This window comes from Podarcis tiliguerta, assembly GCF_965153285.1.
Source record: "Podarcis tiliguerta genome assembly, chromosome: 1".
NCBI classification, from domain to species: domain Eukaryota; kingdom Metazoa; phylum Chordata; class Lepidosauria; order Squamata; family Lacertidae; genus Podarcis; species Podarcis tiliguerta.
The window spans coordinates 23,472,557-23,491,113 of NC_139534.1; the positions used below are offsets into that span (position 1 = coordinate 23,472,557).

The 18,557-nt window shown below is 41.0% G+C and overlaps 1 protein-coding gene and 1 long non-coding RNA gene across 5 annotated transcripts in view; both read left to right on the plus strand.

Annotated features, from left to right (window-relative positions):
- Positions 1 to 16,567, plus strand: part of AGPS (alkylglycerone phosphate synthase) — a 68,293-nt gene extending 51,726 nt beyond the window's left edge. For 3 of the 4 annotated variants that reach the window (XM_083409258.1, XM_083409257.1, XM_083409259.1), the window contains exons 14-20: positions 150 to 262; positions 3,428 to 3,497; positions 4,432 to 4,493; positions 6,170 to 6,259; positions 7,500 to 7,599; positions 8,229 to 8,286; positions 14,371 to 16,567. In XM_083409258.1, coding sequence (XP_083265384.1) covers positions 150 to 262; positions 3,428 to 3,497; positions 4,432 to 4,493; positions 6,170 to 6,259; positions 7,500 to 7,599; positions 8,229 to 8,286; positions 14,371 to 14,492 — 615 coding nt within the window. In that variant the 3' untranslated portion in view covers positions 14,493 to 16,567. Of the gene's footprint in view, positions 1 to 149; positions 263 to 3,427; positions 3,498 to 4,431; positions 4,494 to 6,169; positions 6,260 to 7,499; positions 7,600 to 8,228; positions 9,509 to 9,728; positions 10,037 to 14,370 lie in introns of those variants that run through there. The other variant, XR_014504276.1, reaches the window with a different exon arrangement.
- Positions 8,560 to 10,036, plus strand: LOC310665021. The gene is made up of 2 exons (XR_014505147.1): positions 8,560 to 8,694; positions 8,746 to 10,036. It is a non-coding gene; the product is annotated as an uncharacterized lncRNA (long non-coding RNA).
- Positions 16,568 to 18,557: the final 1,990 nt, after the last annotated feature.

The following is an 18,557-nucleotide window of genomic DNA, read 5'->3' on the forward strand; positions in this document are numbered from 1 at the left end:
TTGTGAATCAGCTTTAGAAGAGTTGTATTGTGTTCAAAATAAGTTAGGAACATGAATATATTGTAAATGACTTAAAATGGTGGGTCAACATGAATAATGGTATCTTGCTGTACTACCTTCATATAATGGAGATGCCTGTCTTTCCACAGTTCAAAGGATTTGATCCCAATGTGCTATGTGTCACCACCTTGCTTTTTGAGGGAGACAGAGAGAAGGTTCTTCAGCATGAAAAGCAAGTTTACGATATTGCTGCAAAATTTGGGTATGAAACCTTCATATCTTAACAGTTAAGCAATGTTTTGAAAAGTCCAAAATCTTTGTAGAGCTGAAAACCAGAGGCCTTTTATGAAAATTTATGGAAAACATGAGGTATCATGCATTTTTTCTATAATACAAAACCGTTTTGGAAAGTGAGAATGAAATTGTAGACATTAACTAAGAGGTTAGTGCATAAAAATGTACCTGAAAACACGAGAGAGTCATTTGAATTTGCTTGAGCACAAATGTTTGTTGGGACTTAACTGTGATACGAAATTGAATACATTTTGCCATAGTCCAGTTGAGGTCAGGGCTATTTCCTTTTCTGTGTAGCACACGAAAGGGACTTTTGTGACACTAAACAAACAAATCTTAACGCACTGAAGGAGAGCATTGTTTTGAGCATTGTACTTTAATACTGTGCATTATTGACTAAAGCTGTGACTCAGGCCAGCCTGTTTTAAAAAGGAAATTGTATTTAATCAACAGAACTTGATTAATTATATGTATTCCACCTCCTGTCACTGATTGCTCTGTGCTGTTACAAAGGAACAGAAAACATTTCACTTTAATAACAAGCTGAGTAATGATAGGGTGGTTTGTGTCCATCTGGTTTGATTGATTACAGGACTAATCAATGAAACCACGGTGAAGATATTTGTCTGGGCCACAACTTTATTTCCCATTTAAGCAAATTATTACTTAGATCACTGTGTTTAATGGGGAAAAACAGACACTTTGCAAATGTTCTGCGTTACAGGTTCACTAACCTAATATCTGAATGACATGTTACAACGCTCAACCTCCCATTCTCACCAAAATGTCCTTTCAAGAAGCAGTGAATTGAGATTTAAGGGGCAGGCTGATAGGGGGACAGAAGTAAAACACCTTCTGAAATACAGATACTTTGTGAACATTAAGCAATTACAGGATAGCCTGGCAGCTTAAAAAATAGGAGCTGTCCTGCATTCTTGGTCAAACATCTCTGTCCCATCATTCTTTTCTTCTGTTTGCTAGCCTTGAAGCTAGAAGACGAGGAGAACTGGAGCAGACAGCCACTGTTAGCTGTTTTGGCTACTAACCCCAAAACTCAGCTTGGGTGTTTTCCTCATACTTGCTGCCTCCTTGCTCTTCTGCCAGAAGAACAAGGGGATAAAGTGTCGTCAGCTTTTCCAAGAATATCCCACCATGTTGCCCCAGCTGTCAGCTGTTGCCCATGGCTAGCTAGAACACTGCCGGGCTGCACATGCCTGGTTGGGTTTCAGAGTTTTCTCTGCCTCAAATGTGCCAGTGAAACTGAAAACGCAAAAGTCAGCTTACAGGTGAAGTGTCTATATAGCCAGCAGCACAGCCAGGCTAAGCTGCCATTTCGATTTTCACTGGGGGGGCCCCTCACTTGAGGGAAACAGGCATGTAACAAACACCATGCTTACATCCTGTTTGCATAGAAGTGTTCTCCTTGGCCCCTGAGGTCTCTGAGTTGAAGCTGCACGCTGTTTTTCATTCATTACCATTTGGTATTTGAGAAAAGCTCTTAAATAAAAGAAAATGCTGCTGAAAATAGCGGACATTTCTCTCACAATTTCTATCACACGCTGCTATATCTGAGCAGGCTGAAAACAAAGAGTAAGGTTACCGTAACTTCCGTCATAGAGCTTCAGTATGCTGTTGATAACATGGCGTTCGCACGCTCAGAGGATGACCTCCAAACCATCCTAAATATCTGCAGAAGCTTATGAAAATCTTGGCCTATCACTCAGCATCCAAAAAAACCAATGTGCTGCACCAACAAGTACAAAATAACCCCTCTGCAGCACCACAAATCCAACTCAGTGATGTAACGTTGGAAAATGTCAATCACATCTCCTACCTGGGCAGTTATCTTTCCACAAGGGCCAACATTGATGCTGAAATCCAGCATCGCCTGAGCTCTGTGAGTGCGGCTTTCTCCTGACTGAAGTGCAGAGTGTTTGAGGACCGGGACATTTGCAGGGTAACCAAAATGTTTGTTTACAAAGCTATTACACTACCAACCTTACTGTATGCTTGTGAAACATGGACCACTTATAACCTCCTTATGCTGGAAGAAGCAAAGATCACCAGTGTTGAAGCAATGATTCTTCAACATTAACTTCATTGGACTGGTCATGTTGTGCAGATACCTGATAATCGTCTTCCAAAGCAACTACTCTATTCCGAACTTAAAAATGGAAAGCGTAGTGCTGGTGGTCAACAAAAGAGGTTTAAAGACTGTCTCAAGGCAAATCTTAAAAAATGTAGTATAAACACCAACAATTGGGAAATACTTGCCTGCAAGCGCTCCAATTGGAGAACAGCCTTTACCAAAGGTGCCTTGGGCTTTGAAGACGCTCGAACTCAGGACGCAAGGGAGAAACGTTATAAAAGGAAGGCATGCTTGGCAAATCCACACCGCAGTCAACTTCCGCCTGGAAACCAATGTCCCCACTGTGGAAGGACATGTGGATCCAGAATTAGCCTCCACAGTCACTTACGGACTTATTGTTAAAACCGTGTGTATGGAAAGACAATCTTGGCTATGAGTGATCGCCAAAGAAAGAAAGAAAGAAGTTAGGTAGTCTTATTTCATACTGCCAGGTAGCAAAAATCTCTCCCTCTTGTCGCTTTCGGATCTCTAGGAGGCCTCAGCTCTATTTTTAAAACTAAATGAGGATTATGAATGGAAGCTGGACAAAATCTAAATTAGATGTGCCTGTTCTTTCAACCTACCAAACTAGCAAGAATCAGAAGGGTAGAGGTGACTGTTGCTACTTGAATTTTAAAATAATAAAAGTAAATGAGATATGATTGCCTGTCACTTTGATATTTTGTTCCTACATGCCTTGCATTTTATTTTTTCTTCAGAGAAAATGAGTTTAGGCTGTCCTGCCACTCTGTTATTTTTTTGGGTCAGCTTCTCAAATACACACACATTTAAACTTAATATGTATTTATTTAGAGCATTTGTACCCCAGTCTTCAGCCAAAATGGCTCCCAGAGCAGCTTCCATAAAAATCAATTAAAACGGGGCATTTTAAACAAACTTAATTTACCTGCCTAAATTCTTGATTGGAAACAACCTTGCTGTAAACCATTTCATGCCATAGGATTAACTGATGTAATTTGATATTTTACTGTCCTTAAATTATAGTGGTCTGGCAGCTGGAGAAGACAATGGACAGAGAGGATACATGCTAACATTTGTCATTGCTTACCTTCGGGTAGGTCTCTTACTTTATTTTTTAAAAAACTCAGTTTCCCATTATGTACTGTGCTGTTGTGTATATGAAACAAGGTGGGGGGAGGTGTTGCATATTTTAATGGTTCACATACAAAACAACAACATGCATATTGGGCTACTCTGCTTTCTTGTTACACTTCCTAAAAATTTGTGCAGTTAGAGTTTTGCCTACAGGATGCACACCGACCCCATGACAAATGAATCGGTCAGCTTTAGTTGTTTGGGAAGGATTAGATGGGGAGGAAGTTTGAATCCAGGTCTATCCACATTCTCTCCCCCCACCCCACCCCAAAGCTACCAAAGATCTCTCAGCTACCTAGCCCTGATCATCTCATTAGGTAGATATATGAAGGTCAATAGCCACTGTTCAGGAACAGGCCAGCAATGAGGTGAGGCCATTTGCTTCCGGCAGCAGATCTGACCCCACCATTGCGCTGTTATCGAGGAGAGGTGAGTGGAAGACAGGGTCCTAGAGTCGTCCCTCCTGCTTCCCAAAGCCCAATTAGTGCTTTTCCAGGTTGAGGAAGGAGATAGGGGGGCTCTAGGATCCTGGCAGAGCCTTACGCCTCCTTCTCAAAGCCCAGTCTGCTTTGGGGACTGTGGTACTGCCTACTAAATACTCAGTGGCAAATCTCTTCCTGATTAAAAAACACACGACTTGACCTGATAACATGTCAGCTGTGTTCCTGATGTCTAAAGGCTGAAAAGACTATAGCAATTTGAAGTAGTTGGTAGAATAAACAAATTTATGCAGTAGGTCCTGGGAGTATGCTAGGTCTCTTTGACAAATTAATATTCTCAGAATATTAATATACTTGAATGTTTTGGGTTCTGTAATTATACAAAACAGCAGGTTAGAGGCCTATAGATACATAACTTTAGGAGTTCTAATCTGCAAATGATCTCCTCTATAGGACCTGGGCATGGATCATTATATAATAGGAGAATCGTTTGAAACGTCTGTTCCCTGGGACAGGTAAAATCAGTGCATTTTCTGTTTTTGCATTGTCTGATGTTGTAAAAGCTGTGCACCATATGAAAAGGGTCACTAAGGTTTTCCAAAATTAGTAAGGTGAGATTATACATTTTTCAGGCCATGTGTGACCAACTTTAGCAGTAGAATTTCTAATGAGGGTTCTTGTTGAATTACACAAGCCACTGATTTTTATCCAAGAATATGTTGAGAAAACAGCTGATTTCTCTCGGCTGATAAGCAATTGAATGGCTTCCTGTATACATAACTGTTTTCCGTAGACTATCCAAATCTAGTCCTATTGTTCTACAATTCTAGGAGGTCTTTGGGCTCAGATAGTATCTAGAGCTTCTTCATGTTCCACATGCATAATTATTCTTAACGGTTATCAATTTCCAAATACAATTTTCATGTCCTACAACATGCATAAACACAATTTTCTGGATTGGGCCTTCCCTTTGTGAGAAGCTTCTCTGTATCTATACCGTACATTACATAACTTTGACTTCCTTCAGGATCATGGCAGTTTTGAAACAACAAATGTAGATTTAGTTCACGTGAAATACTTGCATCCCATGCAAACAGTTTGCAAGCCATGCCCATCGACATCTTAAAGGTAAAGGGACCCCTGACCATTAGGTCCAGTCGTGACTGACTGGGGTTGTGAGGCTTTATTTTTTATCATCTCGCTTTATTGGCCAAGGGAGCCAGCGTACAGCTTCTGGGTCATGTGGCCAGCATGACAAAGCCGCTTCTGGCGAACCAGAGCAGCACACGGAAACACCGTTTACCTTCCCGCCGGAGCGGTCCCTATTTATCTACTTGCACTTTGACGTGCTTTCGAACTGCTAGGTTGGCAGGAGCAGGGACCGAACAACAGGAGCTCACTCCGTCGCGGGGATTCGAACCGCCGACCTGATCGGCAAGTCCTAGGCTCTGTGGTTTAACCCACAGCGCCACCCATGTCCCTATATCGACATCTTATATAGGAGCATTTACAAAGTAAGTGTAGGCCATGTTATCTGTTGCAGGATTAACGTTAGGAGGAGCTTGGCAGAAATATACAGTATCTGCTTTGTCAGATTATGCAGTAGATACACCTAACTAGAAGAGGATTCCTAGGTGGTGAGCTGTTGGACAAAATATTGCAATAGATGCCACAGCTGTAACAAAGAAGGAAATGTTTTTGAGAAACAAGGAAATACAGCGCGCGCCCGCACACACACACAAAAATCAGCGCTGTGTTCAAAACTCTTCCTCCACCAGGAGCAGCCCATTAGTCCTGGAGAGCTATGTGACTTTTTACATTTCTTTTCCTCTGTAAACTCAGCCATTTTCTTTTTGCATTGCAAACGTTAGTATGTCTAAACATTGCATTTAGAATCCTACTAAACTTCATTCTTTTCTGGCAACCTGTGTTTTAAAGCAAACAAGCTGAATTTAACCTTGGCTCCCTAACACTTATAAACTTACAGTGCTGACAGATAAAATTGCACAACAGACTTAAACTTAGAATCATTTCTTTTAACGAAACAAAATGTGCTTCAATTTAACATAAATTGTTAAAAAAAAAAAAACCCTTACTGGAATGCAATATAAATCTCACATAAATCTCTGATAAATATGTACACAAAATAAGTGGACATTTCTTTTGACTTCTCTGCTATATTTTGTTTCAGAGTTCTAGACCTTTGCCGAAATGTGAAGGAAAGAATAGTAAGAGAATGCAAAGAAAGAGGCGTTCAGTTCCCACCTTTCGTTTCCTGTCGGTAAGAGACATTAAATTTCAGCTGCCTATGAAATTGAATGAAATCAGTCTAAATTAAGGGCAGTAGCAGTCTTGATATTCTTTTGATTTGAGGTGGTTGGGGGGTGAAAGGGCCAGATCTTGTTTTGGGACACCACGACCATATTGTCTGATAGATCCACCCTCTCCTGCTACCCAATGCCAGGATTGGTGGCTTATCATTTTTTTTCTGTACCTATGCTAATACCAAAGTGTAACAGTGTGTACATTATGGCATTGGTGAAGCAGAAGTGTACCTAGGTCAAAAAAATCAGAATTGTATTTCTCATAGCGTTGCTACTTTCCCCCTTTTGGCCCTATTAGTGAGTACTGATGGCCATTTTTACCTAGTAAATCTATCTTGTATTTATTTCCCATTGTCCATAGCATAGCTGTCAACGTTTCCCTTTTTTAAAGGGAAATTCCCTTATTCCGAATAGGATTCCTCGCAAGAAAAGGGAAAAGTTGACAGCTATGGTCCATAGTGGTCTTCAGGAGTGTACAATTAAACTTCAAGTATAGTCCTTCTTCCTCCTCTTCTTCTTCTTCACCTTCTTCTTCTTGTGCTATACTCCCCCCACCCCCCTGTAATTGCACCTCAAGTATTTTAATGTGTTAAAACGAAATTGTGGGTTCCGTTTTTTAAGAGGCAGCTTTTGTGCCTTTCTGGTCATTGCACCTCAAAAAGTATATTGTAGAGTTGGAAAAGGTTCAGACAAGGGCAAAACAGTCCTGGGGATTGGAGATCATAACATGATACGTGGCACGGAGAAAGCAGATCTAGAAAGGTTTTTCTCCCTCATTACACTAGAACTCTTGGGCATGTTGTGAAGCTGAATGTTGGAAGATAAAAGCAAGTGCATCGTTAAATCATGGAGCTTGCGCCTACAGGTGATGGGCACCCAATTAGATATCTTGGAAAGAGCATCAAGCAAAGGTTATCAGCAGCTGCTAGTCCCAATGGCTATGTTGTGCCTCCATAGTAGGAGGCGATGGGCCTCTGAATACCAGTTGCTGGGAATCGCAGATGGACGAGGTGCCCTTGTGCTGATGTCCACCTTGCAAGCTATCCCCTCCCCGCCATCTTGTCAGCCACGATGAGAACAGGATGCTGAACTCAATGGGCCTAATCCAGGAGGGTCGGCTTACCTTATTATGTATAGAACAGTGTGGTACTTGATCTAACAAATACCATTTTTATATATTAAAAAAACAACTCACAGGGTGACGCAGACCTACGATGCTGGCGCCTGTGTCTATTTCTATTTGGGCTTTAACTACAGAGGATTAAGCAACCCTGTTCACGTTTATGAAGAAATAGAGGTAATTGTAACTCTTTGTCGCTTTCATGTTACGTAATACTTGGCTGTAGTAACTCATTCACTATAACAAGTAAAACTGCAAGTTAGAGGCAGACACTTTGTGGTCAGAGGTTCCGCTCATGAGATCCTCCCACCGGGGAAAAGTGGGGAACAGTTTCTGCCGATTGCTCCCACCCCCACCCCGCCCCCGAGAAGCTGCTCCAGAGGGCTGGGGAGACCTACAGAACAAGGTCAGCAGGGAGAAGTGTGGAATTGTTGTCCCCCACCCCACCCCCTTCCTCAATTCCACGAGCAGAAGGAGCCCTTTTTGTAGATGGCTCCAACCCTGTATATGTCAATACTCCAAGCTGAGATGCTTCCTTATCTTTGCCAGCCTTTGAGAGGAGTTGTACCTCCTTCATTTATGTGGACTTCCAGTAACGTGTGGTGGAAACCTCTCCCCCAATAGGAGGGTGGAATACAACTATTTTGCAATATGCACGCCGATTCTAAACTTGGCAGAATGCCTAAATAATCTCGATTGCATTGTGTTGTTTGTTTGCTAGTATTTAAAACGAATGAAAGGTGTGTGATTGTCCAGATGGCTACATCAACTTTGAGCTTAGTGACTAAGTTATTTGCATTCTTTAGATGTCAGCTAGAGATGAAATCCTTGCTAATGGAGGAAGCCTGTCACATCATCATGGAGGTAATGTTTCCACTTGCTTACATAAGCAGTGTTTGATACCTGTTTTTGTTAAACCTAGCATTGTGGTTAACCTAGCATTGTGCGGTTAAACCTAGCATTGTGGTGCTACTCGTGTTATGCAGGAGAGCTTGGGGAGACTTATCATGAACACGACTTTCAAGGTTTTGACGTGGTTATCTTCTGCGATGATGCTGAGCTTGGTTCAGTCCATGTTTTAAAGCGAACTGATCTGATTTGCATTTCATGCCCTAATACCCAGAGCCATAACACATAGCTATCCTTCAGATTGCACACTTCTCCAAATGTTGCGACACAGTTAAGTAGTAGAAAACGGGATGGAGCGGACATATGACTGAACAAATCTGTGAAACTAAGTGATTAGAAATAGACCGATACTTCCAACTCTAGGTAACGCCTATTTTAAGTGGTTGTCAGAAGAAATAGTCTCCTGCGCGCCAGTCAAGGGGCTGCCGATGAAAACCTTTTTGCATCAGGAAGGTGGCTCAGGAGGACATTAAGCCAGTGCTTCTGGATCTGCACAGACTCCCTAATGGTTTCTGAGCACAAGTTGATATGGTTGCATCGTTAGCTAGTTGGCACTAGTCTCCCTCCTTTCCTATATGCCATCATTATAACTGCAGTATGCTAAAACCAGTGGTCTGACAGTTCTTTATCAACCCTGTGCTGTCCGTATGACTGGCGAGGGTGTAGTGGGAAGGAAGTGTCTTGGAAGGAAGGTAGTAGTATACCCTGAGCTGCCTAAGCCGTCACTGACTGTTCCAAGGCTGCAGTATTCAGTTTGGGGTTAGGCCATGTGGGTGTCTTGCCCCTGCTGTCTCATTGGTTCCTCTGGACCTTCAAGGGTACAGCCCGACACTGCAGCAGAGAGCATCACACACCAGAAACATGATGAGACCCAACGGGCTGAGCCTAGAGAATTTCTGTACATGTGTTTGAGAACAGTATAGCTCAGTCGGTAGAGCGTGAGACTCTTAATCTCAGGGTCATGGGTTCAAGCCCCATGTTGGGTGAAAGATTCCTGCATTGCAGGGGGTTGGACTAGATGATCCATGTGATCCCTTCCAACTCAACAATCCTATGATTCTATGCATCAGGATAAATATATAAGTATATTCAAAATGTCTTACGGTTGCCTGTCCTGATCCCAGAGATAGAAATATGGCATGCAATACTGTTGCAAAAACTGAGCGTGGGAGAATTTGCTAGAATGGTGTATAGTGGTACCTCGGTTTTCGGACATCTCCGTTGCCGAACGTTTTGGTTTTCGAACGCCGAAAACCCGGAAGTAAATGCTTCCGCTGTGTATCTGTTGTTTTTCACATCTTTCTCTGTTGACTTGGCAGACTGCCCTTTGCACCTCGGTTTTCAAATGTTTCGGAAGTCGAACGGTCTTCCAGAAGGGATTATGTTCGAAAACTGAGATACCACTGTACAAGGAATTATGAAGTCAATGGCTATAATCCCGGCACATTGGGTGCTTTCCCCCTCCATCTTGTAAATCGCCTTGAGATGGTTGTTTAGAAGGCAATTAATAAATCAATGGTGGCAATCGTCTTCTATGGCGTAGATCACATGACGAAAAAAGCTTGAAACTCCCATTTCCCCGCTTTGCCAATGGCGTTTCTGTGGTGATCTGATCTAATATTGTGTGCTAAATTCCTCCTGTGTATCTTAATGTTCCTGGAGTTTACTGTTCAGGATTAAACTGGTTGTATCCTTTTTTAAAAAATTATTATTATTTACTGACCTTCAGGCCTTCCCATGACATTCCCAGCATTGCTTTTTAGTTCCTCTGTGAGGAAGAATATTGATGCAATTCCTCTTCAGTGTTTGCCCTATAATTGTGATTAATAACAGTTGCTTTCACTATCTGGAAACAGACAGCATGGTTAGTCTGCCTACAATCATGTTGTGATAAATGGAGCTATTTTAACTCCGGTTTTGTGTATCAAAGAAAACAGATGTAGTCTGAGACTTGGGGCTATAAGGAATATAAAGCCTGTTTAATTCAATCTTCATGGTGTTTGTTGTTTTAAGGAAGGGACTGAATAGTTTATACAGCAGAGTTTATTCTAGAAACTTAAATAGTTACCATTTCCGCATGCTGCAACTGTTCACTCTAAGGGACATGTTCCTGAGGAGCAGCCACCTGCTGTGGAAACAAAACTTGAGACACTTAAGAGAAGTCGCTTCAAAAAAACCCCTCACAAATAAACTAATGAAGAACAATAAAAAGGTTAAGTATATAGGTAGCTCGTTTAACCTAAAACTCATTGAATGCCAACCTTCAACAAGAGCTAATGATAGAGAGAACATGGCATAATGGATATGCAGTGTCAACTAAGGGCTTGAATCAAAATGTTCAGCGAAATTCTCCTTCCCTTTTTCCATCCAATGGTCCAGGCACTGATATGTTCTCCTCTCCATCCAGTGGGAGAATATTTTCATATTACTTTCCACTGTCCCATGTAGAGCCAGTCTGGACTTTTTCTTCTTCCCTTCCATGCCCTCATCACTATTCTCCAAAATGCCAGAAAAATAGGGGAGTGTGGATTGCGGACCTTTCTATGTCTAAGGCTTGCATTAGCAAGTCTTATTTCAAACCACAGGCTACTCAGTGTTGCCAGTCGCTGGTACCAGTCTACAGATATGTGCTGGGGATTCACCTAAGCAGTCCCATCGGTGGAATCCCTGAGCAAGGACTTCTGCTTCTGCAATAGTCCTCTCCTCCCTGCCCCTTCCCAAAATTGGCTTGGGGAAGGGATTGGGACAATGCCTAGAACAGTGTGTGTGCGTTGTAACATCTGGCAAGCTGGAAGAGTTTGGTGTTGAATTGCACCCCTCAGATTATGCTAAGCATAGCAGAATGTTATAGCACAATTTCCAATTGATGATCCTGGAGTATTACGAGTATAAGGCCCAGAAGGAAAACACCATGTGTGGTGAAAAGACTCTCAAAAATCTACCAAAAGTTCAAGGTTCTTAAATACTGTTAGTGATTAACAGTGGTGTCCAAACTTTTTTCAAAGAGGGCCAGATTTGATGAAGTGATGGGCCATGAGGGCCAGCCAAAGTTGTTGACCTTTTTTAAGGATTGAAGTTGTTGAGGGGTTTTTTTTAAGGATTTTACCCCAGGAAATAAACTGCCACAGGGGCTGGATTAAACAGACTGGCAGGCCGAATTTGGTCCCCAAAGAGGACTTTGGACATGCCTGGATTAAAATGTCTTAGGCTTCATCATTTTGTGCCTGTTCCCACTGAACAGATTGCTCAGCTGATTTGTGCACACAAGGTTGTGGTTAAAAGCCATTGCCCCCCATTTAGGTGATATTTATGGGTTAATTGAACAAATGGTGGTTGTGCATTTTCAACCTGCAATTGTAGTTTCGAGTCTCAAGTCACTTAACTATGACATCAGAGCAGACCAGCTAATGATATTAACAGGCAGGGAAGGCAGGTGAAAGCAAGTATTGCAATGGATAACTAGTCAGGACTGCAAATAAGCCTAAATGCAGCCTGTCAGTCATGATAGGCTCTACACTAATTATTGCAAAAAAATACTATGCTACAGGTTGACTTTCAGGCGAAAAGCCTACAAGACAGAAGCAGATCTAGATTAAAGGCACAGAGCATGAATCCTTCATGCTGGTTGACACTTGTGTATGTCAAGCACCCAGTGAAATAGCCATCACATATCAGCTATCCCAGAATGGTCCAAGGGAGTTTGCTAGTAGAACGTATTCACTGAGAAGTCATGGATTTATGCAGCCAGGTGGACAGGAAGTTTGTATATCTCTAGCTCAGTGGTAGAGCAATTGCTGTGCATGCAAGAATCCTTGGCATGTTCAGGTAGGAATGAGAAAGTCTCCGTGCAGGCCGGAAACACCGGCGAGCCATCTGATTCAAATATTCTTCCTTTGTTCCTCAAGGAAGACAAAATGGTGTTGCTCCTTTTCTAAACGAAACCTTGGTTAGCCATCGTTGCGGTAAGCGCTGAGGACATGCAGCTTTTGTAACTTTATGGAACAGAGGGGTTAAATTTTTTTTTTATCATCAAATGCGTTCATAAAGGACCACCAGTGTCCGCTGTACGGCTTCTCCTCCTCCCCCCCCCCCCCCCGCTTTCCGGTTCGCTAATCAAATGTATGTTAGATTTATTATTGCAAAAGTATAAAGCATAGAAAATGTGACAAGATAGATGTGTAAATTATCACTCTGACAGAACTAATGATGCACTCCGAGCACCTTCTGTTTTCAAGCACTTGGTGAGCGACTTCATTAAATATGCAATGGCTGTTTGGTGCAGCGGCTGAGAGATCGGTTCAGTCCCTGGTGGAATTGCATTATTACTGGAGGTGGGGGGAAGACAGGCATGCTAGCTGTCGGACATCCTGCTGTGGCTTTAATGTGCTCCATCTTGTTGGACCAGTTGTTTTCGGTCTTCTTGAGACAATTACATCCATAACCACAGGATACGTTCGCCGAAACAATATTACGGATAATAGCGGATAATAGCATAGACTATTCATTGTCTCTTTAGCTCTGACTGGAATGTGGGTGGTTGGACATGAGAGATCTCTGCCGTCCTTGGAATGTCAGCCTTGCCAAATCAAGAACAGGAATATGGTCACAGGAAAAGGCCCATCTTTTTCTCACGAAACGTGCATTTTCCATACTCTCTCCAAACCACGCTGCTTATCCGTTTAAGGTTGCCACATCAATTTGATGCCAATAATTGGCTTGTGCTTTTGCCAAATACTTAGAAACCAGATCAGGCTTTTTTTCCCTCCTAGCCTACGCTGTTCAGTCAGCTCTGCAACACGGTTTGTATTCCTCAGAGAAAAGAAACAAAAATGCTCTGCTCTCCTTTGGTAATCCCCATCATTAATTATTTGAACGACACTTTAGGTAGAATGGGCCATGCAAGATGGGTTGAATTTAGTTGCAAATACGTGGAAGAGACAGGGGCTGTGGCATATTGCCTTATACAAATGGATCGTGCCCTTTGTTTGTTTGTTACATTTATATCGCAGCCTTCCTCCCAAAGGAGCCCTGGTTGAAGCTAGCAAATACAAACGGGTGTCTGCCTTGACTTACTCAGTCAATAATTAAAATACTTAAGTAATTAACAGCCATTAAAAGACACAACTGATGGTTAATAATAAAAAAAATCTGTACTTTTATGTTCGAATGTTGTAGATCCACAACTGTATTTGAATTGTTTTTATTGTTTCATCACTTGCTATTGGTCGCCCTTGGGCTCTTTGGGGAGAAAGGGTGGGGTATAATTTTAATTAATAAAATAAATAGATTATCATTGAAGTCAGAAAACTGAGTTATGATATCCTAGGCAATATGAGTACTAAGTCGCACAAAAGTCCTGGCAACTGTCATGGTGATCTTCGTTGTACACATAGTTAACAGCACAATCGTATATATGTTTACTCAGGCGTAAGTTCCATTGAGCTCAGTGGGGACATCCTTCCAGGTATGTGGCTATAGGATTGCAGCCTTAAGTTCAACCACCCACTTTTGTGAGAAACGTGCTTCCTGGCTTGTTAGCCAGATTTTTATTATTATTATTTTTTAGTAACTTCCTGCAGCTGCATCCACTTTGTGCATGTTTAAGTGCTCAACATTTAAAAAGCCTCTTTGTATGAAAGCCTACATATTTTTGTATACATAAAAAAGAGTAAGCCTTAGGATTGGTGTTTCCTTTGCCGTATCTCAATATATCCTGCTCACAGCGTTCAAAATATATGCAGCTTTAATTTAATTTTTAATGTGACGCACCATCTTGGCCTAAACTTTATCTAAATTTCATACTTTGTAAAGAGAGTAGGCAGTGTGGAACACAGGCTTCCTCTGGGAGTACATCGAGCTTAATGAGCTTGATAGTCTGGTGGGCTCAATAAATCAAATAAAGCAAAACATTTCTCATTTTTGAATAAAAGCATTTATCACCCAGTGTTTGTTCATTCATGGTCACAAGATTGATTGGCTCCTGCTATTATGGTGAATATTAAAGACTTTTTTTTTTCCCCCTTCCCTTTTTCTTTCCAGTGGGCAAGTTACGGAAGCAGTGGCTGAAAGAGAGCATCTCAGATGTTGGCTATGGGATGCTGAAATCTGTCAAACAATTTGTGGACCCCAATAACATCTTTGGAAACAGGAACCTTTTATAAGCCTGGTTACTATCCAAAGTGAAATTACAAAAAAAAAAAAGCGATCGTTTATGAGTCTCATGGCTATCCCAGTATCCAGATATAGCGTGGACCCAATTTGAAAGCGGTTTACTCCTTACATCTTTAATTTTCTTCAGTTAAATGTGATCATACAATTTACTCATAGCACACTCCCCACAGAGTACTCCAAAATGTTTCTCACACACAACCAGCCCAAAGTATACTAATGTCAATCTAAGTGATAACCTGTTTGGATGGCTTCCCCCTGCTATAGTGCAAGAATAGCCAAGGCGGATACTAAATGTTTCTGTCATAGGAGACGTTCTTGACAAAGCAGCACTCCTGAGAAGCAGATGAAAAACGGGTTTATATTTCTATAAAACAGCTTTTCTATTGAAATTTTAAACAAACAGGCAATGAAATTTATGCCATGCTGCAATTTTTTTAAAAAACAAAACCCGAAAATAATTTTGGATTCCTAGTTCCCTCCTATCTGGTATTACTGAAAGCATTAGTTCACAAAGTGTAGTCTCAATAGCATTTGTAACTTAATGTTCTGAACAATACTTACTGACTCCAAAAAGCAAACATTTATTTTTAAATACAGAAAAACACACTTTATCTTTGTTAAACAAAGTGTAGTGCTTTCATAATTTTGCCCTGCTGATTCTTTTACAGGGCAAAATTTCCCAAGTAGACAAATGGTCCTGTTAATTCTGTTTCTCCAAAAGTGTAATTTGGCGTTTTGGCCATTTCATTTCTGAAACAGTCTGTTTTAAATTTTGACTGCTAGCTATGAGTGTAATCATTTAGTCCACAAAAATAAAATGCCATGCTTTTCTAAACAGTATCAGAAAGCATTAGAATGAAACCTACCTTAGAATTGTTAAAATTAATTCTGTCTATAAATACCTACATTTTTAGGCACCAGTTCTTATTCTATATATACATCTGAAAAAAACTTTAAACAAAAATATCTGAAATTGTGACACTCACCCCCCAAAATAACGTTTATGTTAATGTCTGCTAGCAATTGGTAACAAATGTGAAGTCTGAATACATCTGTTAAACATCCTGCTCTAATCTGACCACTAAATTTTTGCTATTTAATCTTAACCCAGCATGTCAACTCAAAGCAGTGTATGGTCAAATCATAGCTACTGCATTCATGCCCTAAAGCACCTTCAAAACAGACCCAATGCATAATATCTCATCATGACGATTGTCAGTTTGATATTTGTCTTACCAGAACTCATGAAAGCAATCCAGATAGTCCTTTTAAAAAATTAATCCACAAGAGTTTTGTTTTTTTTTTAAATTGCAGCGTGATAGGCCTGAACAATTACCCTGTACTAAAGTCTGTACCTATAGTAAACATTAAGACTGAGCACAACATTAAGATTTTTGTTTCTTAACCATGTACAAGGTATCCTCATTGGCATCAGTCTGGTTACACCAGGGTACTCAGTTTTGTTTTTGATAGGAAAAAGAGTGTTTTCATGTGCCTAATGAGCACCATATCTAGGATCAGATGTTTGTTTCAGGGAATAAAATTGCCTTTTTGATAGCAAAAGTTTAATTTCCTGATTATTTTTGCTTGCTCTGACCAAGTTTATTCAATTTCCAAATGTGTAGTTTCACTTATGGTGCTTAATTGATTTACTTAATTATTATAGGTTTCCTAACCCTTTGTTACTGAAAATTGCACAGGGAAATGCCCTATGGGGATATTTTTCATAAGTTTATAGATAAATAGATGACAAGGAGTGTTCAAATCATGAAGTATAAACTTGTGTCTTGTTCACACTGTCCTATCTAATGAAGTAACTGGGGGGAGCTGCAAGAAGTGGATAGGTTTCGGGGGGGGGAGAGATACAATGCAGATTACTGTGAACATATTGTAAATTGCTTTACTTACGTCTATTTTGCTAGACCTTATTTCGTTTTCTTCCTTGTTGAAATGGTTAAATTGTTTGGAGCGTTAGCAAGAGCACCTGTAAAACATATGCAAGTGTGTGAGTGCTAATTCAGAAGACTGAGATGCTCATTAAAAAGTGAAAATTTTCAAATGGAAAGCTATTTACAGTGTATTCATGACGCACCAACAGGGCCAAAAGTATTGGTGAAGGATGCGCAAGAACATCCATTTAGCTTTCTCTAATGGTGAGTTGCAACATCCTAGCATCTTTTGACTGACGTTGTAAGACTTGAACCACTCACTCTTGGCTAGGCTTCCAAAGGACCATATATGTGCAACCATGCACAACGCCAGCATTCTTCTGGCCTTCAGGAGTGACATCTAGGAAGAGATGGCAGAGAACCCTCCAGATCAGCATACAGTGTGGTGCTAAAGGTTGACCAAAAATGAAGACAGGTATAAAGCTATTTTAGAGGAACACACTTGGCTTTGGGATGCCTGGCCATAATCTGAACCCTCCTGACCATTCATTTTGCTGAAGGTTCAAGATATCTGCAGTATTGCAGTGCCTCATGGTAGAGAGGATCTGGCATGCAAAATGCAGCACTGCTTTCCATGCCCGCCTTTCCATCTGACCAGAAGCAAACGAGAGGGGTGACCTAGAGATTCTGTGTTCTTGCTAAAACCATTGGAACCTCTCATTGAATGCTAAGCTGGTGAAGCAGAACCTTTCTTGGTTGCTTTAAGTAGGGGATGTGTAAAAACAACAACACACCACTGCATGCTGATTGGCAAATCTGAATTCCCAGCGCAATGCTGTGAGTGTCTTCAAATAAGGGGCGACTCAAATCCCACAGGACGTACATAGTGTAACTCTTTGGATTCCTAGGATTTTTTAATCTTCTGTTTAAAATTTGAGCGTTGTAGCTGAACTGTCAGTGTGATATCTGGGCAGAGCATAATTCCGTTTGAAATATGGCATAGTTGGCCATATTTTCATTTACTGTTTTACTCCAATGCCACAGTAATGGGCAGGATCCAAAAAACCAGGAAACTTACTCCACACACCTGAGGCCTTGAGTGGTGTTTGCATGCATGGAGAATTGCAATCTGTTTAAATCTGTTAGGAGTTTCAATAGCAGTGTGTGGTGTTGTGAAGGGGAAGAGAATCTAGAATCCCACGGGTGATACGTGAGCTGTGTTGTGTGCTTTTAAAAAGCTCTTTAGGTCCTGGCTAAAACCCATTTTCTATTTTGGCAGAGTTCACACCTGTAAAACATGTTACTGACTGTTACATCTTTTTGCAATGGGGTTAGAAGGTTAGATGCAAGGTTCTTGCCAGTCCATAGGTTTTTTGGTTCAGAAATCTGTGGGAAAGTTGGGTTTCCTTCTTAGGAATTGTTTTACACTGAGGGTGCCTCTTATTCTAAGGACCAAACCAGGTTACGTTAAGTGTGTCTATGCACGAGAATCATAGTAATAGTTTTTAATGGCAGTGGAGTGGGCAATGTGGGTCTGAGCTGCAGCACAGTAGAGAGCTAACCCCTTCTGCTTCCGCTGCAATCTCAGTCCAAATCAGAGTCTGCCACAGCTGCATTTTTGTTGTTATTATTGCACACGCGAAGACTTATGTAACATAACAACTTTGGGGCCCTAGATGAAATTCACCAGTCTTGTCCACTAGAATACTAACCAACTAAAAAAAGACAATTGAGCTTTTGGCTCATAGAGGGAAACCATGTTTATCATATACTGAACAGGTAATTGTACAACCACAGTTATAATGTTGATATTATAAAAGCTTATTAATCAAACAAAATGTTCCTGAAATTTCTCCTTAAGCCGATTAAATTAATACTTTTTCAAATGGCTGGTTGTTTTTGATTCATTGCCAAGTAACCAGAGAGGCTACAGCAGCACCTGAAGCTTTGGGCATCTTACAGAAATAAAAAAGCTTAAGGACGTGGTTCTGTAACATTAACTGGGTAGATATAAGCTCAGTTTTGGGGGAGGAAAGGAGGAGGTTAGACCAGGCGTAAGCATGGAAGAAGACAGCTGTTTTCAGGTTTTAAGAGTGACCAGCAACTGGTGGTCACTAAATATCTTGGTTGATGAGGCAGCCTCAAGAGTGGTTGGATTTCTCAGAT